General features: G+C 41.4%; 1 protein-coding gene across 1 annotated transcript in view; it reads right to left on the bottom strand.

Moving 5' to 3' along the window:
- Positions 1-27,624, bottom strand: part of LOC142083383 (von Willebrand factor D and EGF domain-containing protein-like) — a 183,339-nt gene that overhangs the window by 133,215 nt on the left and 22,500 nt on the right. The window contains exons 2-3 of the mRNA XM_075152716.1: positions 11,269-11,453; positions 636-864 (exon numbers count right to left, since the gene is read on the bottom strand). Of these exons, the coding sequence (XP_075008817.1) occupies positions 636-864; positions 11,269-11,453 (414 nt within the window). The remainder of the gene's footprint in view (positions 1-635; positions 865-11,268; positions 11,454-27,624) is intronic.

The raw sequence follows: 27,624 nt of genomic DNA, 5'->3' as shown, positions 1-27,624 counted from the left end.
TTTCCTTTTGAGAAAGAACTGTCTTTTCTGACTAAATATATATGCACCTGAACATGAACTCAGAAGGTTTAACTGAGTGAGCAATTGCTTTCTGCTATTCCTTTGTTTCCTAGCTACCGAACAGAGGTTAGATCTCTTGTAGTAGGCTGAAAATTATTTCTGACGAGAGTAATTATATAAATGTCATGAAAAAGATGTTATCAGTTTAGGGTTTTTTCCTTCCAGAGTTTCAGAATTATCTTTTTTGGGGGGATACTGGATTATTGAAGATAAGAACAGACCTTAGATGCAGTATCCTGGATACAGTGCCTTGATAAAACCGAGATGCCTCCGCTCACTGCAACTTCAAGCCAAAGCAGAGCCGAAGACAGTAGGAAAGGTTACATGTGAACTGTAACCAAGCAAAGAACACTTCAGCAATACACACCAGATTACATTTTGCGCTGGTAATGATAGCTATTCCTCAGGAACACCTCAGACCGCCGCTGATTTATTTTCTACATGGTCGGCATCTTACTGGGAGTGAAGCTTGACTCGCAAGGTCACCGAGATGTGCATTGCAATACCAGGACCTTTGAACACCCAGCGAGAGAGGCATATGCAATCTTATTGATAAATACTTTACTGATCCTCACCTTCCGCGCAGTAGCCCATGCATCCTTGAGTAGGCTGCAGGAGATATACAAAGAATTCGCCGCAGTTCCTGACGGCGATGGGTATCCGAAACAAGCAGCAGTCCTTGGTGCCCCCGAAGAAGAACTGCCAGGTAGCACAGGCTGTGAGCCGCTTGCTCTCGCCGGGAACCGGCAGGGATTCAGACTTCAGCGACAGCCACACCGGAGCTTGCGTCCCGCATTTATTCATCTGAGGATGCACACAAAAGAAACTGTTTACAGCAAATGCAGTAGGGCTCTGCGGAGAATCACTAAAACCCAAGACTTTGAGTGTGGTGAACTTGGAGGGTCAGTGAAAAAGCTGTGTAGGTGGGCATGAAAATATCTTGCTCAGTTTAAAGAGGTGACTTTACACAGATAAAATTGTCAAAGAACACATAACTGGATTCCAAAGTATTTTCCTGAATTTTTGGTTGGTTTGTATGAAAAAGATGAAAGCATGTAAACAAGCTAGATCCCTTCTCTGGGAAGCACACTTTGGGCAACATCAGCTGGCCATTCCCATCCAGGCTTAGAATCATAGAATCATTAAGGTTGGAAAAGACCTCTAAGATCATCGAGTCCAACCGTCAACCCAACACCACCATGCCACCTAAACCATGTCCCTAAGGGCCTCATCTACACGTCTTTTAAATACTTCCAGGGATGGTGACTCAACCACTTCCCTGGGTGGCCTGTTCCAAGGCCTGACCACTCTTTCAGGAAAGAAATTTTTCCTAATGTCCAATCTAAACCTCCCCTGGCGCAACTTGAGGCCATTTCCTCTCATCTTATCGCTAGTTGCTTGGGAGAAGACTAACTTCATCTGTGGCAGAAGAAAGCAAAGGCTGACAGAGCATGAGGGGCAAGAAGATGTTAGGTCGAGCTCGAAGCAGGACACTGCTATGCTCAGAGCATCACACACCAGCACCTTCTTCCAAAACAGCTACAGCTTCAGCTGCCGTTGTCCTGACGGCTTCTGCCCTCCCCCTCCAGCACGTACTGGACACTTCTTCGGGGCTTGAGCTTCTCTCTCATTCTTGAAGGGAAATACATATGCAGGATATACAGGATTTGATCAAATTCTCCGGGGTTTTTGACCTTCAGGTTTCTATCTATTAACAGCTTCCACTAAATCCTTAAATCCCCTGAACATAGGAAATCCCAAAGCAGAAGGTGTTGGTCCCAAATGGCTTAAACTACAGCATTTTGAGTCATGGCTGGGAGAGACTGCACCAGATTTACCTTTCCCAATTTACAGATGGATGTTCAGGCATCTCAGATCTGAATTGCCCTCTACACCTGCCAGGCTCTTCCCACTGACTAAAGTGACATGATTATCCAAAGCTGTCTTTAATTTAAGCACCTCCATGACGAGATTAAGCATAATCCGAGCCTAATAAAATATACACAGCCAATTACAATGGTAACTTCTTATTCCGCGCCGTTACCTGTCATTTCCCAATATGCAAAGCATACAGATATTTGAGCTAAACTTTGAAAATTATTAGCAAATACTGACAATAATTTACTCTCAGATATCAGTCATATTCTGCAGAGCGTGACTGCTGCCGTTGGTTTGCATTTCTTCAGCCAGCGATAGTGAACGATCTCTAATAGTCCCACTCTGGGGACACGCTTCCTCCTGGTGCTATATGCATTTGGCTATATATCACGTTGAAAAAAAAACCACCACCATTTTTTCCCATTGGCTCGGGTTTGCTGCTTCACTTTTTAAGATCAAAAGTTGTTTGTGACAATGGGGGACGGGGGAGCCAGGGCTGCACACCCAGAAAAAGAAAGGCATCTGAAGAAAATAAAGCATATGGCATGACACAGTCTGATTTCCATTTGGAGCTGGTTATTGTCAGGCTTCTAAAAACAAGGATTCCAGAGAGACACCATTAAAATTGTCCAAAGTCTTTTTTTCCCCCAGAAATGTGGCAGAGGGACTGACCTGCCCTCCTGTTCGGGTGCCCGTGTCCCCGGCGTCCCTGCAGAAGGCACTGGAGCTCACCCAGCGCAGAGCTCCCCGGGGAGCAACAGCGTGCCAGCAGCGTGCTAGCGAAGGAGGAGATCAGCATGAAAATGCTTTTACGTGGAATTTTAGATGAATCCTTTCCCTTCCTTTGTTTAAAAGCCATGTTGTGTGTAACGTTTTAAGGGATTTGTTTTGTTTATTTATTTACAGCTTTAAGGGACACCAGTGCTTTCTGTGCTGGGCAAAATGCAGATGTTGGGAATTTCTTGTATCCTGGTGAACTTCTGACCTAGAGAGCGAGATCTGATGTGAAGTAACGTTTCCAAAGCACGTTTGTTAGCATACACTTGTAATGACACAGAAGAGTGGAGCAAACATCATCCAGAGAAGAATTGTGTGCAAGGAAGAAGGACAGGCGCAGAGGGAAGGACAGCAACTGGAGCTCAGTGGTCTCTGCTCCGTACTCATGGTACGTTCTTGATGAGATACTTGCACCTTGAATTTCCTCTTACCCCTGGTAACTGCTGACTTCAGTGCCTCTGCATGTGTGAGTAAAGATTGTTGGAATGAATCATTATTTTTTAAATTACGTTTAAAATACAGATATTTGTGAGTGTACCTCGCAGGTGTTTTGAGCCCCACAAGCTGGGAAGACTTAGAGTAGGGGGGCGCAGAGCAGAAGAGGTGAATGAGCACTGGAGCTCAATGGGTGTGTGCAAGCTTGCAGAAAGCCTTGAAGGAAAATGTTTTGATAAGGAGACACAGCACAGCCACCCATCCCTCCCGGGGCGCTCCCCTGCAGAGCTGACCCCACGGCTGGCACCGGCGCTCGTGGGGGAGGAGGAGGAGGGATGCCAGCACCGCTCATGCCGTGGGAAGCGCTCCCAGTGCTGCTAACACCCACTGCGAAGGGCTGTTGCCGCCATTTCCTGACGTTGAGTTGCAGAAAAGTGACCTTCATTACTTTGAGGCGACTCAATGTCATGTAAATATCTGTGTCTCAAGGAGCATTTGCACCCACGGCTGAACAAACTGAAAAAATACTCTAACAATGTTCTGTAGAAGACCTTTTGCTGCTCAGAATAACCTATTGCATCCATTCGCTTCTGCCTTTTACTGGTGTAACTGGCCCCAATACGTCAGCGCTGCTCCGTTGGGAGTGTGGCCGCTGGACTGCCCCTGGCCAGGCACGCGCGGTGCCTCAGTTTCCCTGGCTGCTGCCTGACCTTGGGCAAATCACCCAATCTTTGTGCACCTCGCTTCCTTATCTCTAAACCAGAGGTAGAGGTGGCTGAGGTGGTAATAGCACTTCCCTGCCTTGCAGCAGTGCTGAAAAGATAAATTCATTAATGAGACACTCATCTATCTGCTGTGCTACGGGCCATGTAGATAAATAGACAGATGTAAGTGCATTCTGGCTGTGAAAAAAGACAAAATGTGATCTGTACATAAAAGTGGGTCTGTATCCCCTGTTAACACATAGAGGAAAAAAATAAAATGCTGAAATAAGACGACGGTGATTTTATCCCTCGCTGTATTTATCCTCGCCACAAGTCTGTGAGCCATTTCAGTGCTGGAGAAAGTACGGATTAGCACCGCTGACATCAGCCGCCAGCGTTGTGTGCCGGCTCTCTGATAACCCCCCCGCTGTGATCTGCAGCACCCTGGATTTGTTCTAGCGAATCTTGCACTGAAACTGAGCAAAATAGTTTATTATGTAATGTGCAGAAATTACAAGCAATAATGCACCCTTTTGACTGACTTTGCACCCAGGAAGAGTCAGACTGTGAGAAAGCAAGTTATTGTAACAAACTATGCTACAGTGTTACAGGCTGGTCAAGGAAGAATTTTGGTATAAATCAAATATTTCTGTTTTCCTGGCAGCTTTATGACGTACATGCATTTATTTTCTGCTTTGAGCTACATGCTGTCCATCTGAGTCAGGTAAGTTGCCCCATGCTAGCCAAAAAGATTTGCTGCATGAGGACTGTGAATTAGAAAACAGACCTGGGAAGGCAAGGGCAAATGTATATTCAGGTATTCAACCAGGGGTACAGATAAGAATAGAAAAAAAAACAAAGAAAAAAAATATTTTAAAAAAAAAAGTCTAGGAGAAGAGACTTCAAAGAGCCAAAGTTTTCAAGTCCCAGCTGTGGCATAATTAGCATTAAATTTTGTAGCAGTCATTTGGGAGAGTAACTAGAAAACTGAATACAGAGGTAGTAAATGGTTGGCATTTAAGATATAGCATTTACCTGCAATAACTACAGTCATTGCTGCTCTAAGAATAGCATAAAGCTGTGGGAATCTCACACCACAGTTCAGCAGCATTTTCAAAATGAAGAAGAGGAATTATACAGCTGCCTCCGCAGAAGAGCAAACTCCGCAAGTCTCTCGCAGGCAGGGGCTCAGCTGCTGGGAAGCCAGTGGTGAGGATCAGACCAGGGCTTTGCCGGGGTTCTCCAGGTGATCTACACAACGTAGACTGCACGGCAGCGCTGTTGCTGTGGCGTGCAAAATATCCGCGTTTCTCACTCGAAATGGAAGCTACGCAGCAGGAGGAAAAATAAGCCACAATACCAGCGACGCTGGAAAACACGTGTGTGCCCACAGTCCGTCCATTTATTTCTGAGTGTATTGGTAGATCTAATGAGAAATAGTCTCTCTCCCTACAAATCCTGTCTCCCCTATATGTCTTTTAGCAGTGTCCTTGATGGCGAGCTACGGTGGATGCCTGATTAACACTGCATATAAGAGATCACAAGCATTTGATGACTTCAGTCGACATGTTTACTTGGACTTGCAGCTGGTCGATGTAATGGCAAGTCAGTGAAGTAAACTATATTGTCGTAAACCCTAATTTTAGGTCATTCAGTGCATCTACATTAGGTATCCAGTGACCCAGCTTGCACAAAGGGGGACTTATCTAACACAAAAGGGAGTTTTCAGGCTGTTGCCAGGCTTCTTTAGTGCTCAGTATCCTTTCATACTTTATCCAATTATAATTAAGTGGTGTTTTTAATCTTCAAAGCATTTTATAAACCTTACCTAATTAATCTTCGCAACACCTTTATGTGGCAGGTAAGCATTCATTAAGTACTTTTGATTCATAATTAGACACCAGCTAATCGTTTATATAATTCAGTTCAGAAAACCTAAATGAAAAAAAAAATTGTTCTCCCTTCGCTAAAGCAATGGGACAAACCATTATTTTTTAATCCAATCAGGTCTCCTTCCATTTAGTTGAGGTTTGGAGAATCAACTAGTTTGATTGATTGAGCACTCTAAAGTTCTTTATAATTGCACAAAGAAATCAAGCTTGATTGTTCTTGTCACTTGGGTATTGCACCGAAATTATGCTGTTAAAAATAAGTAGCACCATATGTGAGAAATGCATTGTTTTAGTTAGATGGAGATGGAAGGCTTTTTGGTATACTGTTGGTTGGCAGTTAAAGCATTGTGATTTCGGATCTGTTATCCACTCAAAACTTTACTTTGTTTTAGTTTTTTAATTTCTTTGTAGTAAGTTAAAGTAAATAAAATTTTTTATTTCAATCTGGGGCCGAACTCCACAGAAACTAGTTTACGTCAGGAATATCTGTAGTAGCAATTCAACCGGTGCCTGTCTTGTGTTTCTTTTAAGTACATGCTTCTGAACAATAGAGGCTGTAATTGTAATTTCTACAGAAGGCTTTTTGTATGTCTGAAAAACAAACAAGAAAAACAAAACCTCTTCATACCTACCATTACGATTTGGAGTATTCACGTCTGCATGCAAGAAAGAGAATTACAGATGAAATAATACCTTGACAGTGTCACTTGCTTTTAAGTTCATAAAACAATTGCAAATCAAAGTAGGATTGGATTCAGAGCAAAATAAAAATTGGAGCAAAATAAAAATTGAAACAAAATAAAAAATTAATAGTATACAGTTGAGCTATCATATTTTGATTGTGAGTATAAAATGTTCTACAACAGGTTAAGGAGAGGAGGAAATTAAACTGAGTATGGGAAAAAGTAAATCTTCTTCTCCTAGGGGCTACAGTATTAAGCATCATAGGCAGGTCAGATTTGACACGCTTTAACATAACCTTGTTTTATACACCAAAGATTAGAATTTAAGCCTAATGTTTGAGCCTAGTATATGTATATAAAAGTAAATTTATATTGTTAAAAATGCAACTGTTGAGAAAACACAAGCCCTGACTGCATAACGTGTCCTTCTTATGACACATTTACAATTGTACATGAATTTAGAGCATGTACAAATTTGGAGATGGTTTTGTTCATATAGACAATGACATTTCTGAAGAAGGATATTGGAAGTAATCTTGATATAACGTCATAGGCAGGTATTATTACTGGGCATTTCCAAAACACTGTGTCATATCCGTAACTAACCTGTAGAAATCCTTGCTTCAGGATTCTGGATGCTAAAAAATGACAGTGACTGGACTGGCTCATGGGAGAGAAATCCCTTTAAAGTCTCATACAACCCATGTCCGACTCCAGGGGTTGCTGGAGATTGATAACATGCAAAACTGAAACTATTGCCCTGCTCCTGCCCCTCCCTCCAGACAACTACATTCAGCTGCTGGTGAGGACGAGCACCTGGGGCAGGTGGACCTCCATTGTGGTGCAAGAGGTCATTTGGAGGCTCTGGTGTGGGCTGGCTCCTGCCAGGCATGCGGCAGGATTGCAGAAAATAAAGTGAACCCAGGTGAGAGGCTGCCTTAAGACTGGGAGGAAACCAAGAGTGAAGCAGTGACTGGTCTGAGGGGTTGAACTTGAGCTGATGGGATGCAATGCTGTGCACGTCTATACCTCTGTGTGTGTGTACGCACCTGGCATGTGCCTATCATTCCAGGTAGCATGTGTATTTTTGTATGTATCCATGTATAGATGTTGAACCATACATCTGGGCCATCTCTCTTGATGGGTGTTGTGGGAGAGCTGCTGGCTGATGAAGTACTCTGAGATTTCAGAAGATCTGGAGACCAGCGAGACCAGTGTCTCACCTCGGCAGTGGGAGTGCAGTGATTTTTGCGGTCAGTGTGGTAACATCTGTATTAATCTCTCTGCTCAAAGAATATGGTACCACGAATCCTCTGTTGCAGAGGACAAGTGTTTGACAGTTGCTTTAGCGGTCGTTCTGGTTTTAATCCCTTTCTTTTCAGTTTATCATTTGCTGTTTGCAATCGACTACTCAAAGCTGGAAATATTAGCACTGTTTTGAGAAGTAATGAATCTGACTCATGCATATGGTATCATGAGTATTATTGCTGGCTCCAGAACCAATCACTGTTGCATAATCAAATTCTTAATCGTTGTTTTTCCTTAAGGTTGCAGAGTATAATCTATGCTTTTTTACCCCCATGTAAACAAGGGGAAGGAACGAAGGAAGAAGTACATTTCCAGTCGTATTTCTGGCTTCACTGTGAGCTGTGAGCCAGTGTTGCAAGGGCTGCCTGTTGTTAGCATGGCATGGCGTTTGGATTTGCATTATGGTTTGCAGCGTACACTGCTTTTCTGTAATCCACAGGTTGATCTTTTATCTGACTGTAGAGCAGATCTTCAATAACATCAGCAGGTTGTGTTCTCTCTCATTTCTTTTTAGTATTCATTCCTTTGCTGTAGCTTGCCCATATGTACATATATAGAGAAGTATGTGCATACCCTATATTATTTTAATTCAGAAACCGGAATTAAAATAATAGTTACTTCTGTAACCGATGAATGTTTTTCCTATATTGACTGTTAAATACTCTTCTGTATTTTTAATAGACTTTCCGTTGAGCTTTAATTTTTATGCCACTTTTGCTCTTCCTCTGAAGGCCATTTTACTACTAGGTCTGGCCATGTCTGTGCATTGTTTCTTGCTCTTAGTACAGTCTCTTAATCTTAGTAAAAGCTTCCCTATGCTTCCTTCCTTTAGTGTTTTTGCCTTTCACATGAATTTGGCAGTTCTTGAAGAACAAACTGTTGTTTGTGATCTGTAGGCAGCAGCCTCAATACCTGGGGATACAAAATTTGCAACTTTGTGTGGCTTTTCTGCTAGGATTTGTTGTTGGATGGGGAAGCGGCTGTGGGCAAGAGTGCATGTCCAGGACCTGGTAATTGCTGTGCCTCCTTCGGGAGAGATGAGGAAGAAATAGAGGGAGGAAGGTCAGGATCATTCGTTTTCCCCCCAGAGAAATTCAGCAGGCAAAGCCTAAATTGGAAAGCTGTTTCAATCAAAAATATTTTGCCACAGGAGGAATAAGTTTATGGACAGTAGTTGGATTCAAGGGATGGAGAAATTAAGGAATACAATTCATGTTTTCACTCTTTTTTGACATAAAAGCTTTTGGGTTTTTGTTCTGCCTTTTTTCCCTTTGTTTTTCACTTTTTTTTTTAAATTACTGGACGAGAAGCGGCTTCTTAAGAATTGCTTGTTTCTCATTACAAAAGTTGCTGTGCCTCTTAGCTGTGACATGGTTGTAGACTGTGGCCCTCATAACTTCTGTTTGTGACTTGGTTCTGCTCTCTGTTAAATATAATACTTTCTATGGTTACAAAACTATATGGAGGTGGGGACACATTTTATTATGGAGCTTTTTTTGTGGCAAGATTCAGAATACCAGTTTTGAGACTGTGTCTGAAAGAGTCAGCTACCCCCGCCCAGGCACATCAGCCAGATCTCAGGAGCTCACCTCCTTCGTGCCCACCCACCACGTGCCATTTGTCCTGCCGCAATTCTCTCCCAAGCTGGGCAGGACCTCTAAATCTCCATTATGGTTTAAATCCCTTTTGAGCTCACTTGAGAGACAAGAATCCTTACTTACAATTATTTGAATTAAGACGTTAATCTTATCCATTGATAAGCAGCTAATTGTATCCGACCAGTATCAACAGGGTATCACCAGGCATATATTTTACAAGGTGCTGGAGTACTGTACTTTTTAACTCTCCAGCTGTATTGTCGGGCTTTTTTGGTCTCTCTTCTCTTCTATCTGTTCAGGATTTTGTCTTCGACTTGTTTAATTAAAATCAGCTCTCTCCAGCCAGGCTGGAATGTCCAATAATAACTGCTTATTGAAGAGTGGAAGCTGTGCAGTTATTAATTTAAATTATTTTGTTCCAGAGGTTTTGCTCAAATTAAATGGAAAACCAAATTAAACAATGATTTAATTAAGTGGAAGAGATAGAACGTAGAGGCAGATTTAGAAGGTGAAGATCTAAAAGAAGCGTGTTCTTCCAGTTGTGACATCTAACAGATGTAATCCTTCATCAGCATGGCAAAGCAGAGATTTACTGTCATTCAGAGGATAATGAAGAAACCAATGGCAAGAATGATGTTACAAGATAAGAAACTAAACTAATGAATATAGCTCTACAAACCTGAATAAAAAACTCCAGAGGAGAGATTAAAAGAAACAAAGCATGTATTGTTGGAAAGAAATCTCATACAGTCAAGCATTACTACATACTTGAAATTGCTGAAATACAATGACAAATTAAATAATTTAATAGAATATATATGCGCTTATAGAGCAACCTGTAGAAATAAACTACATAATGCATTGGGATATTCAAGGATGACCTGCCATGAAATGAATATTTCAATAACAATTATGCCAATTTGTTCATGTTAATTAGATTTATGGTTTGTGTATGCAGAGAGTTAGAAATCCCACAGAAGTAACAATTATCTCTTAACATTTCATTTAATGTTAGATTATTAAGATATACCTCTACTGTGACAAGTTCACAGGCCCATCTTGAATGGATATGAGACATTATTTGCTAATTTTGAGAAGGTTCTCCAGCTAGGGTAGCATTGCCTAATATTAAACTTCCTGGCACTCTAGATTGAATATTTCATCTTTAAAGTCATTTATGGTAATTAGTTTATTATTTTCTAAATAATTTTGTTTAACAATGCATTTGAAATTATTCTAACCTCCTGCAGCTGGTCTATTTGAGATCGCAATGACTTTAGTTAGGGTCTCAAGTTGCTCTGGCAGCAATGATTGCAAGTTAAAAGTTATTGTCATACATATTAAACACACATAAAAACAGATAATTATTGTTTTTTCTTTTTTTAGAGAGTAGTCTTATGCAGTGGAGCTTTTTTGCTCCAGAAAGCAGTTAGCATACTTATGAAACTAAATAATACAAGAAATGGTAATAGCGGAAAAAGATTCAAATTTAGCTTTTCCTTCTGTATCACTAAAGAACCTCTTTTCATATTCATTTTTCTGATTTTTCCCTTCTGATTTCATAATAAGGATATATTCCTAATTCACAATAAATTATATGGGGAAAGAGTCAGGTGCCAGAATCCATTCTTAAAGCAATAGAATTGGTTGAAAAAAGCATAACTTACATATGTGTGACATATGTGGATTACTAAGGATGTCTCTTTAGAGCTGGAAAACACCTTGTTTTATGTTTGAATAATGCCCAGTCCATAACTACGGCCCTTGGATATGACAATACTATTGTTATTATGGGAAAAGTGGTTCTCCCATTACCACTCACCTATCCCCATTGCAGCCTGCTGACTATGAGAGTATAGAGGTTGCTGGAAAGGAAAATCACATCAAAGGATTTATTCAAGTTCACCAGGGTTAGTGCTTAAGTTTTACTGACTTCGACACATCTCGTTGGCATTTCTGCGGGCCTGTTGTCGATCATGAAACGGTACCATGCTGGTGGCAAGGAGTGGTCACAAACCAGGTCCTGAACCGCCGTTCGCTGCAGCTCCAGCGAGTCAAACCTGGTGCTGCGGTGGGGATTGCGGAGGACGCGGTGTCCCTCCGGGGAGCACTCGGGAGCTGGAAGGGGTGAAAAAGGACGCTGATTAAATAAGTTAATTCAAGTTAACTCGCATGGATACTGTTAATTACCGCTTAACGGGGGATGCGTCCTCCTATGTTCAGATTCAGTCTAGGATTGGGCTCATTTTCAAGGCAAACAGCGGGAAAAGATCAAATTTGGAATTAAGTATATAAAATTGGAAGCTTGCTAACATAAAGATTTTAGGCATCTAGATTTTCATCATACCTGAATCAGAACCAGAAACCTTAACCCTTTGCATGTGATCTCAGCCTAGTTTTAGGGATTAACGTCTGAATCGCTCCTCCTCAGAAATCAAAAAATGTTTTGAGGTTCCAAAGTCTTGTGATTTTTGAAAACATATGGTGTTTTTTTTAATTTAGTTTACTATATGCATAAGCATTTTAATCACAATATAAATTGATGCTCAAGTATAAAGTACACTTCACATACTTTTAAATACATATTTAGAATAATGAAAACGAGCAATGCTAAAAAGAGAAAAAGAAATGGTGAAAAACCAACAGTACCATGGGTTTTTAGAAATAAGCTCGAGTTAGGCTTGCGAATATTCAAGCCACAGGTCAGGCTCGCCTAAGGCATGTACCCATAAAGCCAAATGCGGCAGAGCTACTGTGCATGCATCGCAAAATTTGAATCAAAACTGCTGCCCCTCGACGTCTGTTTGTTTACGTGCCTGCCCTGTTTATTTTCATACATGTCTTGACTTTTTTTTTCACAGAATATTCAGTAGTTTCTTATCACCTGATAAAAAAAAAGCCTTGCAGTGATTCTTTTAGAAGTTGTTTGTTTTGAAAAAGCTGATCATGTAGAAAAAAGGGCCTTTTCTTGGTTATGTTAGCCATTTCTCTATGAGGCGAAGTCCATTTTTGCTGTGTGAGCACCGCAGAGCTGGTCACAGGAGGAGACTGAGGTGGAATTGCTCTGCTTTATGCATCGGCAACAGAAGGCTCAGCTAATTTCTTGCTGCAGTAATCTTTAATTGCTAATGATGATGTAAGAGACAGAGAGCACATCGCAGGAATTACACAACCTAGTTTCGGAAGCGAGCCTGGCAGTTAGCAAAATCACCTCTTTGCACTGTAAATAGAGCATATTTATGTGACACCGTTGGCAGAGAATAAGACCCCTCCCCATAATATCATCTTTCAAATGTCACTTTTCAGATTATAACTCTGCTTTAATATTATGCTAGTGGCATTCTGAAACAGATTTATCATTTTTATTTTATTGACAAGATACTCAGAAGGTCAAAGTCAATCCATTTATGGTACTATTTTTAAAGATTATTTTTATTGTGCCAAAGGCAAGGCAATGGTATATAAGACAAATGGGGACAAAATGTAGCATAACAACCTTTATTGCAATCTTTAGGGAACTAAACTGTCAAAGCGATAGTGCAATTCCAATGCAAAATTCAGCTGAGTTAATACAATTGCCTTTTTAAACAAAAAAGGTGTGCCCTAAGCTTTTCTTTTCTACAGGTAGGAGCCATTCTAGAGAGGGAACACTGGGAAATAATTCACCTCTAATTAAATCTGGGATCCGATTCCATCCCTCGGATGTCGTTTCTGGGGATTTGGGCCCAGCGGTGGGGACCACATGCAGACTATCCTTTGCCAATTCCCAACCCAAGGGAATAAGTGACATTTCAGCAGACCAACTATTTTAAGCAAATGAAAAGTTTACCTTACATTTAAAAACCGTTAAAAAATGCAGACCCTCGCTGACCCCTTCGATATCGCTCAGTGCTTCGGGAGCGTTAATGGGAACAGGACTTTGGGTCATGGTGCCTTTTACTTGCCCTAAGTACCTCCTTTCTGAACAACAGACAAAAGAGTCTAGAAGTAAACGGCTCTTTGCACAGTATTGCCACCGGAGTCCTGCCAGAGCATTGTAATATAATTAATAGCATTCAGTTTCTCATTAACAATAATATCAAATACTCCCTTTAAATTTAATTAATAACCTTCTGCTCAATATGTATTAGTTATAATCCAAATTCACACAGTATGTTGTGGTCTTACCAATGATTAACTACTCTGTCTAAACAATGCAAATATATTATACGCTGAGACACAGCTAATTATTTTTCATCCTTCGCATAGTTTTGTTTGCAGTAGTTTAGAAAATGCTGTTTCGCATATTAACGTTAGAGGAGCTGAATGCTGCGGATGGGACTTGCAAAGGGTAGGGAGGGACGTGGAGGAGCACACGGGGGAGGTACGCAAGGTCAGTAAGGAGAAGGGTGTCCACCCATTAAATTTAACAGTATTTAGGACAAATGCCATGTGTTCACTCCCTAAAGAACATATACGTGAAGCTCTGGCTCAAGCAGCCACCACCTCTAAAGGTGTATTTTATTCTGTATTAAATGTCAGAGTATGTTTATGTACCTGTGACTGGGTTTAGCTATGCTAGCAGGCTGTCGCTGAGGAGGCGGCAAGGCAAATTGATCTGCTGTCAGCTCCCCTGGAGCCAGACTGACGGATTTTGTTCTCACCCTGATGCAGATCAGACCGAACCACATCGGAGTCAACGGCGGTGCACTGGCACGGAGCAGGAGGGAGCGTGAGTAAAAGCTCGCCCAGGTTTTGCAGCAAGCCATGAACAAAACAATCCCTCAATTATTGAGTTTCCCTTGTAAAATGGTGCTTATTACGGCCTTACGACAGAATCATTGTAAACTTTAACATGTAAATTGCAGGCCATGGTACAAGTTAATTACTACTGCTATTCCCACAGAAATAAATAAATTAAGGCATCACTGTAATCAGGCTATATTATGAAAATATTATTTAAAAAAAACCCAGGAAGATACAGTTGAGCCCTGTTGGTTGTTCACCCGAGGGATGCCTGCCTGTACCTTATGGTGACTGCAGCTACACTCTAATCAGACGAAGCCTTCCTCTTCATTTTTAATTCATGACAAGTCAGATGCAGATGTCAAGTTTGTGTACAATGATGAAGTACTCAATATCACAATTGTCCCCCCTGTTGTGGGGAACAATAAAAGTCCACATCCATGTCTTGTATGCAGTTGCTGTTACTCTCTGGTGTGCAGGCTAGATTGCCTTTAAAAGGAAATGTTTATTTCTTTACATAGGAGAAACTATACATTTGATTTAATCACCCAGCTCTCTTCCTATAATTGCATTAAAAGGGCTTATGAAAAAAATGCTGGCTTTTCAGGGAGCTGAGTACTCATCGTCGTTATGACCACTCAGATTTCCTTCAGGAAGAAATTAAACCATGCAGGGAGATTTTGTTGCTCTCGGTCCAGAGTGTTGTTGGAATTAAATGTTGCGCGGTAGCTGGTGCTTTAGTCTCCTGCAGAGAGCTGCTTCTTGAACCACCATCACCCCCGATATAGGCAAGGAGCTGTTGCTAAGACATAAGGATTTGTTTGCTTCACTAGACTTAAAGCATTTTTTTTTTTTAACCCCAACATTTTCATGGCAGCAACTTGCTGCAAAGAGACACCGAGTAGCTCCTTTTTGACACAAAAAGCAAACAAATAACAATACCTGTTGCAGCTGCTAAGTGAAAATGACATTTGAATAACTCTGGTGGCATGATAAAGCAAGTCTTGTGGGGAAAATCTGTCTCCGTTGAAGCCATAAGGAAAGCTGCCATTAATGTCTGGAGGTCGAGATTCACCTGACGGTGATGTGCGGGAAGTCGTTATGTGCAAATGAAATGAAGGGCAGCCTGTGGGCTCGCTGGGAAGAGGAAAGCCTCCTGCAGAAGGCAGAAGCATCCAGAAATATCCGATGGAAAATGAGCAGAATGTGACTATCTGAACTGGTGTTTCACGCTGAAATACTGTTGTGGACCTGGGGTTTGGCTCTCAGCTAAAGGAAACGTCGATGTGACCATGGCTGGAGGAAGACATGCATGTCAGCAGATCCTTGGGACAGCAGCCCAGGAGCCCATTTTGGGTGGTTCAAGATTGTATTGGGGAGGACAGAGGCTCCACAGGGACCAGCCAAACGAGAGTCTGGAATGGTGTTTGTAGGGCATTACTCTGGGATGCCCGCAGCACAGGCCCACACATTTAACACCTTAACACTGGTGGGAGCTTATTTCAAGCAGGTTGGTAACTGGGCGGTCTGCAAGCAGCCAAGCCACCCGTGCGCTTCTTGGGCAGTGGATTCAGTGGGAAAGATGCTGCTGTGGGGACCGCCAGGCACCCACAAAGGGTCTGTCCATCCTGGCTGGTGCTCATGGCCACGGGAGGAAGCATCAGACACTTTGGGGAGGGGCACCAAGAAAATTGGAGCAGCAGGCTGAAAACTTGAAAGGAAATAATTTGCTAAACATTTGCTTTTCTTTCTAAAGGCAGGTGAGCACGGGTGTGACAGAGCTCTATCTGTCGCTCTTGCTCCCAGTAAATATCAGTGGCTTATGTGGAGGAAGTTTTAAGAAGCTGTGAGATTTTGTTTGTTTGCTTTGAATAACGGCTGCAAATCAAATAATATCAATAGGTGATGGCAGCTAGAAAACCCTGAAAGAAATATAGTCCACAAGCCTGAGGTGCATGTTTGTTTTGCGCAAAGCGGTGCCGGCCATGCAATATAGTTAAAGGGCATTCTAAAGCTCTGGGAAATAGTTGGCGGATCGCAAAATAATTTTTGTGTGGAGGGTGAATGAAAACCCAGTGACTGATCCAGGTAATACTGACGAACAGCACCATTTGGCGATGCGCTGTAATTATTCTGTGACCAGGGAAGAGATATTCCCAGGTGCAGATTTCTTACCGTCATCCCCCACATCGTGGGAGCCCGACTGGAGCCTTTCCCCAAAACCACAGTGAGCCCAGGGCCAGGGAAGCGGGGCTGCCCGCTGGCTTTCACATGGCTTCGCTCAAAGGCAGAGAGAGGGGGTGGCTAGGGAGCTTTTGAAGTACGGCGTTTGAAAATATGCACGTGTAGGTATATATGTGTACGTGTATATGAATGTGTATATACATATATTTATTTTTCAAATTATGCATGGAAATACTCGTATTTTCACCATTTGTTTGACATATGGTAAATTTTTGAAATCCCTCCCTGGCAGATTTTCAGATTTCTGCTTTTTGTTTCTTGCTCTAAAATCCATACTGGAGCAAAACATTTTCCTGAGTGTTTGAATGTCTCTTCACAGGAAAATTACAAAAGATTTTCTTTTGGAAAAATCAGTCTGAATGCCTAGGCTATTAATCCATAGCTCCAAATTAGTTGCAGACAAGGGATGTGTTACCTTTCTTCTCTTTGTGGTTTATAGACAGAAGGAAGCCTTTTCATCGTCAGCCACTTCCATGCCCGGTGGCTGCATTTCACTGATGTAGCATAGCTCAAGTAAAAGCTCCTGAAGCTTTCAGTGTGCCAGTGCCATCTACTTCCCCATATTATGATTTACCATACATTGAAAGAGAGTTTGGGCAGAAAAGGAAGGCAAATATTGGGAAAGGGAAATTCTTTCCAAGCTCTTAATGGGTGTGTTCAAAATAACAGTAGAAGACTGATCTGACAACATTTAAAAATTCCTTTTGGTGGATGCAAGTTCCAGATGAACAGTATTCTATTAATAGAGAAGGCATTTGTAGCTAAGAAACATCTGACAGTTTATTGCAGATGAACATTCCTGCCTTATTTCACCAATATTTGCTAAAATTTTAATTCAATAAGTCTGCATGTTGATGACAAAATTTTATTCCTAAAAATATTCAGAGCCAGAAATTTCTTGTGAATGTGATCACTACATAAAAATGCTTGAACCATGCATGCTCCTCTGGTAGGTAAAACATTAGTTTTATAAAAAAACTTGATAGCTAATAAATAAAGCTAAATTGAGAAGCAGAAGAACCTCCTACTGAACTGAAATGATAAGGAAGCACATTGTATAAACACCGCATACTCATAACGGCCAGGTCTTGAACAGGTCATAATGTGTTCATAAGACGAAATTGATAGAGATAAATGAACTATTGTGTAAAGTGAATGTAATTATAGAAAATTTGACCTAGGAAGAGGCTGAGCAGCCATTGAAAAGAATAAGACATTTTTCATACATATTATTTGTACTCAATAACAGACAGAATTAAGAAGAAGGAAAATCAGGCCAAGCAGGAACATGGTTTTCTAGGAGTCTGCAGCTTAATGCTTCCCCTTAGATATTACACTGTTTTGAAAATACGGCGTCTTCTTGTAACCCAGGGAACTCAGCATACAATTAAAGACTCTTTCACATGTACGACTTGCAGAGGAAGCGCTCTTCCTTCAAGGCAGGCTTTAGACTGTTCAGCTCTAGGGATCTGCTCTGTTGCAAACAAAACGTAGCCTGCCATACATCCTGTGCAGTGCCTGAGTGCCGGCCAGGCACCAAAGACAGGGGCCGTGATGTGGGAAGAGATCCCTTTCCTTCTTTCCTCAGTCCCATGGGTGCTCTATATGATACCCTTGATATTTTTTTACTTGCAGTATATGTAACTGAAACTCTTACTACAGCTTCTTCCCACCAGGCAGGATTAGTGAGTTTATTGCTTAACTCTTAGGGAATTCTTTTTTTTCCGCACAAAGGCGATAGCACGGGGCCCTGAGAGAAAGTGGTGTTAAAAAAAACTCCTCCTACAATCTCAAGATGTTGTCTTTATGATGCATCTGAGTTTCATTTGCCTGGGAACAAGGTCACTTATCATCCCGGTCTTCTATGAAGTAAAGCAATATACTATTAGCAAACGAAGAGCCAACGTTCAGTTCCAGGGAAAACAATTATTTATTCATGCTAGTATCTCTTATCTTGGCTTGCATTTCTATTTTTAACTTGTGGTTTAGAAAGGAGGAATTGATTACATGAAACTTCTCTTCTAGTCTGTGTTTCCCCTGAATGCTTTGCAGAAAAATGCACTGCGTACAGCTCGCACAGGAGGGCGCAGATAGAGGCAGATATATATGTTGCAAGAGGTGTCAAGAGGGTCTGACAAATTAGGTGACCACAAGGGGTCCCTGCGAGAAACCTGAGCAAACTCTGAGGAACTTCTGGGCAGTTTAATGTGGAGTTTGGAGCACTGTCACAGGAGATGTGCTGAAAGTGCTCTGTAAATAGAGAGGATGAAGCAACCGAGTATTTATTTTCAGGGACGACAACGCATGCGTGGCCAACTGACTTGGACGAGCCAAGAAGTTTCCAGCAGAAGTGTTGTCCTTTAAAATGTTTTGGTCTCTAGGACACGCTATCTGGCATCACTCATCACTGTGAAAATTGCTCGCGAATGGTGGGCATAAGAGGGATGACACATGATCACATGGATAAAAGCAACGGGCAGCTGGACAGGACAGGTGAAGTCTGTAATCCCCCTGCTTTGCGAAATAAAGCCTCATCTATTGCCAGTTAGAAAAAGCAACAAAGCCAAATTGTGTTGATTACTCTATTAAATTTTACCAAGTCTCATCCTCGCTAATTCTGGCTCAGCTTCAGAGCCAGGAAGGCTGAGCATCTGAATATAGAAATCGGTTACTATTGCTGTGTCAGAAGAGAATTAAAAACGTCATAAATTTCCTCAAGTTATCTCTAAGTTAATGATGATGCCTTTAAGGACTTCTGAGCAATCAATAAAAAGAAAATTATAATTATTGTTATTGATTGATCTATTTTGCTCTCATCGCTCAGAATGAAAAAGTGAAACAAAGTGAAAAGGTTCTTTCTTACCTCCTAATCTCAGTTGAACAAACACTTGCAAATGTAGCTTTCCTAAATAGCAGGAGCAAAAACGAATTCACGTGTTTTGATTTTAGAACCCATTGGGCTCTATTCAGATGGAAATTTGATTTCCATGGTTCGCCCCTTTGAGAGCTGGAGCTGTTTCCATGGCCCAACTGCGATGCAGGCTAATTACAATTTGCGAGCCACACATTTTTCCAGACTGCTCCCATGGCAAATGCTGAATTTTGGCCACATTTCCCCCCACTTCAATTTAATTCTCTATATGGATGATATAGCGTTGGGGAAAGTGTCACCACTAACTTATTGTCAGTGCATCCAGGATGCAGCAGAGACTGGCGGAAAGATAAGGGGACTCGGACTGAAGGCAGCTTAGCGCTGCCAAATGCCAGATTCGTGCGTGTGTCCTGGGTGTGATTTAGTTCCTAATATATGCAGGGTGACAAGGCAATTTTTCCTGCTATTGTTTTGCTATTTTTCATTCCATTCACTGGCACAATAGTGGTTTCGGCAGCCACACGCTCCTCACATGTTTATAATGGGCTTTTCTGTCAGGGTTTTGACATTTAGGAAGAATGGTTTGGTTTGCTCTTGCCTTTGGAGTAAGGTTTTATTCATTACCGTTCCGCAGCAATGTACATGGATAGGCTCCGCTTCCCAACTAACGCACAAACCTGGAAGGATCTCACCACCTTCCTACCAAAATTCAGGTCGTCTTTGACCCTGTTCTTCATCTTCTCGCAGGCTGCCCGCTCTTCGAAACTTGGAGAGAGTTGATTCAAAAAGGGCTCAAGCACATAGCAGCTCCTGCTGCGGACGCAAAAACCCTTCTCATGCATTATAGCACTTTGGATGGATTTAAAAATATTAAAATAAAAGGTCATGAGCTAGAAATAGTTGGCAGCCTGCCTGGCCAGCGTGATAAAATACAGCTTTGTACTCCCAGCCGTGGAAGTGCGACATTAGGTCTAATAGATTTCTAGAAACGAAGTTTATCAGCAATCCCATGTTTCTTCAACATTTGAAAGATACGGTTTCTGTACATATAGTCATAATTATCTTCAAGATTCAAATGCATTGGTGCCTTTCTCCTATAGAAACAGGATGGTCACAGTTTCAGCCAGCAGTTTCCCTCAGCCATGGTGGTATTTCAGGGGAATCTCGTACGTCTGGTTGTGGAAAACGCCGCCCATTGTGTGTCTAGCTCTTGAATGAGATCTGTTGATGCCTATTCATGCCATGAAAGAGCAAAACTTTCAGTTCCTATACATGAAAACCTCCAGATAAATGTGTTTACTATTTTTATTTAGAGGAATTTAGTCCCCATTCACTGTTCTAACAGGTATTAATTTTCCTTTTTCTTTAGGGTCATCTCTGCTTTGGTTGCTCCACAGATCTCTGCTTATTTACCAGGAGTAATAGAAGCATTCATAAGAATAGCAAGGTTTCAGGAATCTATAAGGAGTTCAGCTATACGCTGCTTTTTGATACAAAACAAAATCCAGTTCAGCTGGTGTCTTCTTTACACTTACAGCTGCTACCTGTGCAATCTTTTAGGATGTAATTACCATAATAAGAAAAAACATCTCCATAATTATATGTGCGTAAAGCAAAATACCTTTCTCTAGCCATCCAGTTAGAGCTGCAGATACAGATATGCATGCTTACAGAGGACACAGGGGATTAGGGAGGCATAGGAATAAACACGAGACAATTGTTGCCCCATATGGTGCTTATTATAGGCAGATGTGTTTTGATCAGGATCAGCCGTGCAGAAGGTAAACCGACTGATTTTTTCTCGTTTACACTGAACTAACTTTGATCACAGTGCAGGTTTGTGTGTTTTAAAATTTATGCTCACTTAAAAATGACTCCAAATGTTCTGGGGAGATTTGTGTCCTCAGAAGGTCTTCTGCGCCAGGAAATGAGCTCCGTCCCTCATCCCTCGGTGGCTGGCCAGGCTGTGGGGGGGGGTCCCATGCAGGGGAGAGTTGGGGTGGGATGGGACGGGGACTTCCTCCACCACAGTCGACATGGTGCCGGTGCTTTTTGCAGGAGCTGTAGCACTGGCACTTTCTAGTTCTTTAGAAAGTAAATAAAAGAAAATCAGGTCGCCGGATGGAGTATTCTCGATGGGAACCACTCTCTTTCTTTCTTAGACACTGATAACGCAGTATAGTTTCTTCTCACCAGACAAGATGAACCCTAATAATTTTTTATTTCCATGGAGCCATTTCCATACTGAGCTTTCAATTCTACTCCTCCACCTCCTTCTTCCCTGATAACAGTGAGAGTAGACTTTTAGCTTATAAAATAGAGTTATACCTTTTATTGAAAAGATGGTTTAAAAACCAGCATTACTGAAGGAGGAAGTAACTGGAGATTAATTCTTTTCCTAGGGAATAATTCAACAGAAAATGTTATCCGTGTATCACCATCCATAGGTAAACCAAGGCGATTACAGGCATACGTGCACTATTTCAGGTTTTCTTCCATCTTTCTGTTATCAAAAACAGACTCAATTTTGCATTCTTACTTGGTAATTGGCTAATAACTGTAATTTTCATTTTAAGAAGATAGGCTCGAAACCACTGTTCAGAAAAACCCTACAACAAAACAATTGATCAATTCTTCATTACACTTGATGCATTCAGTTTACCGCAGTCATTTCATTTGCAATTTGAGCTAAAAAAAACAAACAGCAAAAATCTACTCAAGCAATTTCAGATTGGAAAGCCATAACACAAATTAGTACACAAAGAAACAGCAGGCAATCAATTTATCGTTTGCTACTTTATTCTTCAGCAATTTGCAGTCATTGTTGAGTTGCTTTTGAAACTTGTAAAATTTGATTATGTGAAACCTGGTGAATGTCAGGCGTTGGTCATTTCTGTGCTGTGTTTTATGTGTTGTTTAGAGAACAGAGCGTTTGGATAGGTAGATCTGTCTGGCATCTGCTAATATCCTGCACAAGCACACATAGCTAAAACTGAGCATGGAAGCCCTGGCAGCTCTGCTTCTGTTGTTTTCTACGGTTAACCCAGTTCAGAGAAGGTTTAGTTCCCACTAAAGCAGGTATATGCCACTTCAAAACACACACTGTGGACCTACATCTCCAAACCAGTGCGTGAGCCAGCTGTGGTCCCACGTGGAAGACTGACCATTGCATCTCCTACAGTATCCACCGGGTGGGTGGAATATTACAGAAATGTAATGATGTTTTTAACCCTGCGGTTTGAATAACGTGCCTGTCAGCCCATTAATAAAAAGGGGTTTGACTGTGATAGTCTGAGAAGTGGCGGTGCCACATGCTGCTGTGCAGACCTTACACCTGTTCACATTTATTCATAGGTGACCCCAAGAAGGCTTGCTATTTTTTATCCCCCACAATGTTCGTCCTTCTGCATTCAGAAATGAGGATCCATTAACCTTTTTTAGCCTTGATGTCGAATTGAGGTGTATAAATATTGTTTGCAAGCAGTGGATATGCTCAGGGAGGCGTATCTGGATGTGCTCGGAGCACAGTCTGCAGAATAGACCCGGCGGAAGAGCAACGAAAGGCAAACAAGCAGGCGAGAGGAGGGGGAGTGACCTGGGGACATCTTCTGCTGGGTTTGGGCTGGCAGATTTGGAGCTGGCTGGTTTTCCCTGCCTTGAAACCAGGTCTGCCATGTGCTGGGGCAATGGCGTGAGCACTTGGGTGTTCCACAGCAGACCCCCCTCCCACTGAAACTGGTCTCTTTTGTATAGTTTTATTAACTATATATTGTTAACTATAAATAAGAACATGCCAACTTTGCTAGCTTCCAAAACTGTTTCCCTTCCTTTTATTTTCCTTTGCACCAATGCATATTCAATTATGTTTATAAAATGCATAATTTCATCAAGAAAATCTACAGGTCTGATACCAAAATGTTCTGCTGCCTCATGATATCCCTGCAGAGCAGAAACCAGGGAGCGGGATATTAAAACCAGTTTCTTTGCCCCAACCTCTGTGTATTGGCTATAATGAGACAGAAAATGTCTCCTTTTTTTTCGAGGCAAGAGAGTTTCTGACAGAAGCACTTAGCTGTGGGAGAGGGTTTCACAGATGAGACTTCTGAAGTGGGCAAGATAGATGCAAAATCCCTAAAGGACAAGGTTTACCCGCTGTCATTTGCTCCAGTCTCACTCTGGGAATTTAGGCATCTCCCTGCTCAGCTTCCCGGTTGTGGTGGCTCCTGCCCTCCTGCCTTTCTGGCCCACATGCTGTGCAGCAAAGAAAATTGCTCCTCGTCCACTATCAAAGCTGAACTGCTTTGGATAAGTGCATTCCCTTGTTTCAGAGGTGGGCCAGGTGCTTTGTTCTGCACTGCAGTATGAGTAAACGTCCTTACTGGACTCTCACTCTCACCCCATGTTATTTAAGCAACCTTTACACTTAAAATCACATTTGTTGTGAATAAAGCTCAGAGACAAGGGGTGGTCAAAAATAGCATCATCGTGCCTCTCAAAGAACTTCCCTACCTGCCTGATTCTTAATTAATTCTGTTTCTTTTGAAAAATTAATGTTGAATTGCTTTTTTGGTTTTTAGGTTAGAGTTTGGGTTGGTTATTTTGGAGTCTTTTGCATTGGCTAGGCTAATTCTGCAGCTGATCTTGTTTGGCATGTTTCGGTCTCAGCAGTCCAAAAATCAGCTTTTCAGCAACAGAAGTATGCAGCACAAGGCTTATGGTCTCTCATTCGAAGCACATTGCGGACAGGTCTATATTTCTTTTTGATGAACACCAGAAGACCCAACGTTCAAGCCTGCCAAGGTGAATCACACTGGGATCGCAGGACAAGATGCAGCTATTTTTCCCTTTTTCACTTCAGCCCCCACCGTTTACCCACTTACCTCCAACTTACCCATTTGGCAGGAACTGCAACTTTCTATTTTACCCCACATATTACTTTCAAACATGGTGTGAAAGAAAAGCCAAGGTCCAAATTTACTGTGAAGATCTTTGCTAGCTATTTTTCAGCCTCTCGTTCCTTCTCTGTCATGCCACTGTAAAATCGTAGGCTAAGGACAAGTTTTGTTTCATCCTTTCTATTACTTGCTGAAATAAGTGTCTAGCGTAAAGGAAAGCATGAAAATCTAGGTTATTTCATTACAGAACATGTAGATTCAGCAGCACGGCTCAATATTAATAACAACTGAATGGCTAAATCCCCGCAAACTGGGATAAAAGTTTGCCCCTAGGGATCCAGCAAACACACTTACACCATTGAATTATCTTAATTCTAAAATAGCCTTCCAGCAGTACCGCGGGGCCAGGCTACACTTTGGGTTATTTTGCTGTATCTGGAATTTTGAGGCTATTCCAGAGACAGACAGGCATAATGCAAAGCAGAATTGGCCAAACATGTGAAGACTTGAGGTATAAAAGGATGAACAGATGCTAACGTTCTACATTTTTCTGCTGCAATAGTATCAGTGCAGACAGCACCCAGAGCAAAGCAGAAAGGAAAAGATTGCATGTAGGAGGGACAGAAAGACACAGCTATAATACTGTGCTGAAGTAAATTTTGAAGAAGGCAACTGTTGAACAGATGTTACTGGCACATGGAAAATTTAGTAAGTAGATGATTTGCAATTCACTGGTCCAGTGATGAAAAGTGACTTATTTCAATCAAAAATGAAACCTTTCCATTTCAGAGAAATAGAATCTCTAAAATCACAAAGAAAGACTGATAATAATTGAAAGTCAGACAATACTCCTCTTCAATCTGAAATTAAATATCTTGGAAACAGGAGGCATTGAGTCATTTCATTTGCAAAGACTTCGAAAGGAAATATTTCAACTTTTAGAAAAATATGCCTCTCTTTCTCTAGGCCAAATAGTTTGCCATGTTCAACATGAAACTATGGTAGATCTTGCTGATGGAGAGAAAAGTGTTGCCAATGACATTTTAACCCAAGCTCTGTTCACTCAAAACACGCTCCTGAGGGCGCTCGTATCATTGGGTTTGCTCCAAGGACCGCAACCTCTGTGGTTTTGTTTTCCCTATCTCAGCTGCCTTCATTCACATTAACTGCTCTGTATGAGGAGCCCTTATTTTTGATTCCTTTCATTCTGATTGCGGAATGAATCAGAATCCAAAACACAGGTCTCCTGCAAGAGAGGAGATCTTGCCAGATCCAAAACACAGGTCTCCTGCAAGACCCCCCTCACATTACAAGCTGGAAGTTACACAGCTCCTATTGCTCTGGCGTCAGGAAAGCAATGCATGCACCCAGCATAAATATATAGATGAATGAAGTGTGTCTTGGCATGGCACTTATCCCAGCCCTCATTACGCAGTGTAAAGAGCACGGAGGCATTTTGGCATAAGCAGTGCTGAAAAGAGGGTCAACCTACTGCTTTTCATGACAATCCTTCTTATCTCTAAACTATTGCTACAGCATCTGTATGGGAACATGAGACGAGAAGATCACTTCCGTCTCTTGATGGTCCTTCTATAATATATGTATTCATATATATATTATATATAATATATATTCAATATATTCCTGTCATCTACCTCAAGCAAGGATGTCTAATTCTGATTTATCTCCCATACTCTAGTGATCAGCCACGTAAATGAATGACTCCTCCAGCTATGCATCCAAAACACTCTGGATTCATGTCACTTGCAATATTTTTACATATTTCTTCAACAGCAAGACACAATCTTCGTCTTCATCTGTCCTGAGAGACAACTGCCCTTCCTAAATTTTGCATCCCATTAGGTCACAATTCTTCTTAGCCATGATGTAAATTTGTTCATGTTGCCAGCAAGTCTGATTTGCCATCAGGGTCTCAACTGCTGATATGGGTAACACAGCGTAGGTCTGACTCGAAGTGGTCATCTGAACCAGTTAATTCCTGTATTTCTCTCAAACTCGTTTCTCGATATTTGTTACTTATTCATTATGACTCCTCGACTACAAAGAGTACATCAAAGCTGAATATATCTCTTTAATCAGGGACCAAAAACATTATCGCTCTGATCATAGGATTACAGCTTTCGTATTTTCTTCTCAGACATATTCTTGGAATGTGTCCCATCATTTAAAATCCTCATTTAAGGTAGGAAAAGTGACTTTTTCTCTTTCAAGGCAAACCTTTTCTTAGGATCATGCATGAACTTCATGGGTATATGCCAAGAATGACATAGATTTTTATACAGATTGAATCTTATTTGCAATAATCATTTACAGTAATTTTTCATAGCCAAAATCCTTTTAAAGGTTTCGTACAGCAGCAGGTTATTTTGGCTGTGATTTCATGAGAAATGGCAGTCCATCTCTTTGCAAAAGGCCCTGCAAATAGTCATTAAGGTAAGTCTCCTTTCCCATGAGAATAGGATGTAAAGAACTGAGATGTGATCATATTTGTGTGTGTATACGGTATATGTGGAGACAGTGGAGGAATCTGCTTTCCAGCCTTTTTATAAGATAGAGATATATATGTATATATATATAGCTAAAATAAGAGTTGATTTTTTTCTGCCAGATCAAATAGGAGTTGGAGCTGTTAACAAACAACATTAAGATTAAAAAGAATAAACAAAACAATTAATCATTTCTTCTGGCCCAAGTAAAATGAACACTACAGCTGAGTTAGTCCCTCTTAAATAATCCCTGTCTATGAGACAAAACCTTGCTAGAAGGAGAAGGAGAAAGAGAGAAATACATTGGGGAAAACAGACTACCTGTCCCTGTTGTCCCGAGGTCTAGCCTGGGCCAGGAGCAAGGAACTACGGGACACTGGGGCAAGCAAATAGGGCAGGAAAGTACTGGGGAAGGTCATGTAATCCACCCGCATTCAACAACATACACCACGGATTATACGCAATCCCATTTTCCACATGTGGGATAACATTTGTGAATTTAGAGACGCTACCGTTGCTCGGTCTGTACTCTTAGCAGAGTGTATTGGTTTGAAGCAGAACTTATCTTTCTGAGCAGCTCCCAGAAATCCCCTAAAAACTTTGCAAATTCTTTTGCTCAGGGCTTCAGGTGCTGCCCCAGGAGAATATCTGCAGGGTCCTTCTAAGGAGAGGGCTCTGAGCAGTCCCCTGTTCCTCAACAAGGGGGGCCTTCTTCACACCCTTGTCTATTTAGGACTTGGCATGGATTTTGCACGCTTGTTTTACTCTCTGTCTGCTAACAACTCGCCTCTGAGTATTTGGAATCAGTATAAAGTGAATAGAGTGAGATACCACATGTTAATTCCAGTATGCTTTTTGGCTGATAAAAGTGAAAAGTATAAACTCTTTGTGAGATTGTTGCTTATAAAGGAGTTAAGGCAATTGCATGGATAAGCTAGAAAAGCGGTAGCTTTAACCATTAAGATTTTATCTAAATAATCCAAATGTTATGAAGGAGTTAAAAAATAAGTAGAAGGTTGGGTAGCAAGATCAAACTACCTAAAAAT

Source organism: Calonectris borealis, chromosome 6, assembly GCF_964195595.1.
Source record: "Calonectris borealis chromosome 6, bCalBor7.hap1.2, whole genome shotgun sequence".
Taxonomy (NCBI): domain Eukaryota; kingdom Metazoa; phylum Chordata; class Aves; order Procellariiformes; family Procellariidae; genus Calonectris; species Calonectris borealis.
The sequence above is the reverse complement of the archived record's forward strand: the minus strand, read 5'-3'. Positions and strand labels throughout refer to the sequence as shown.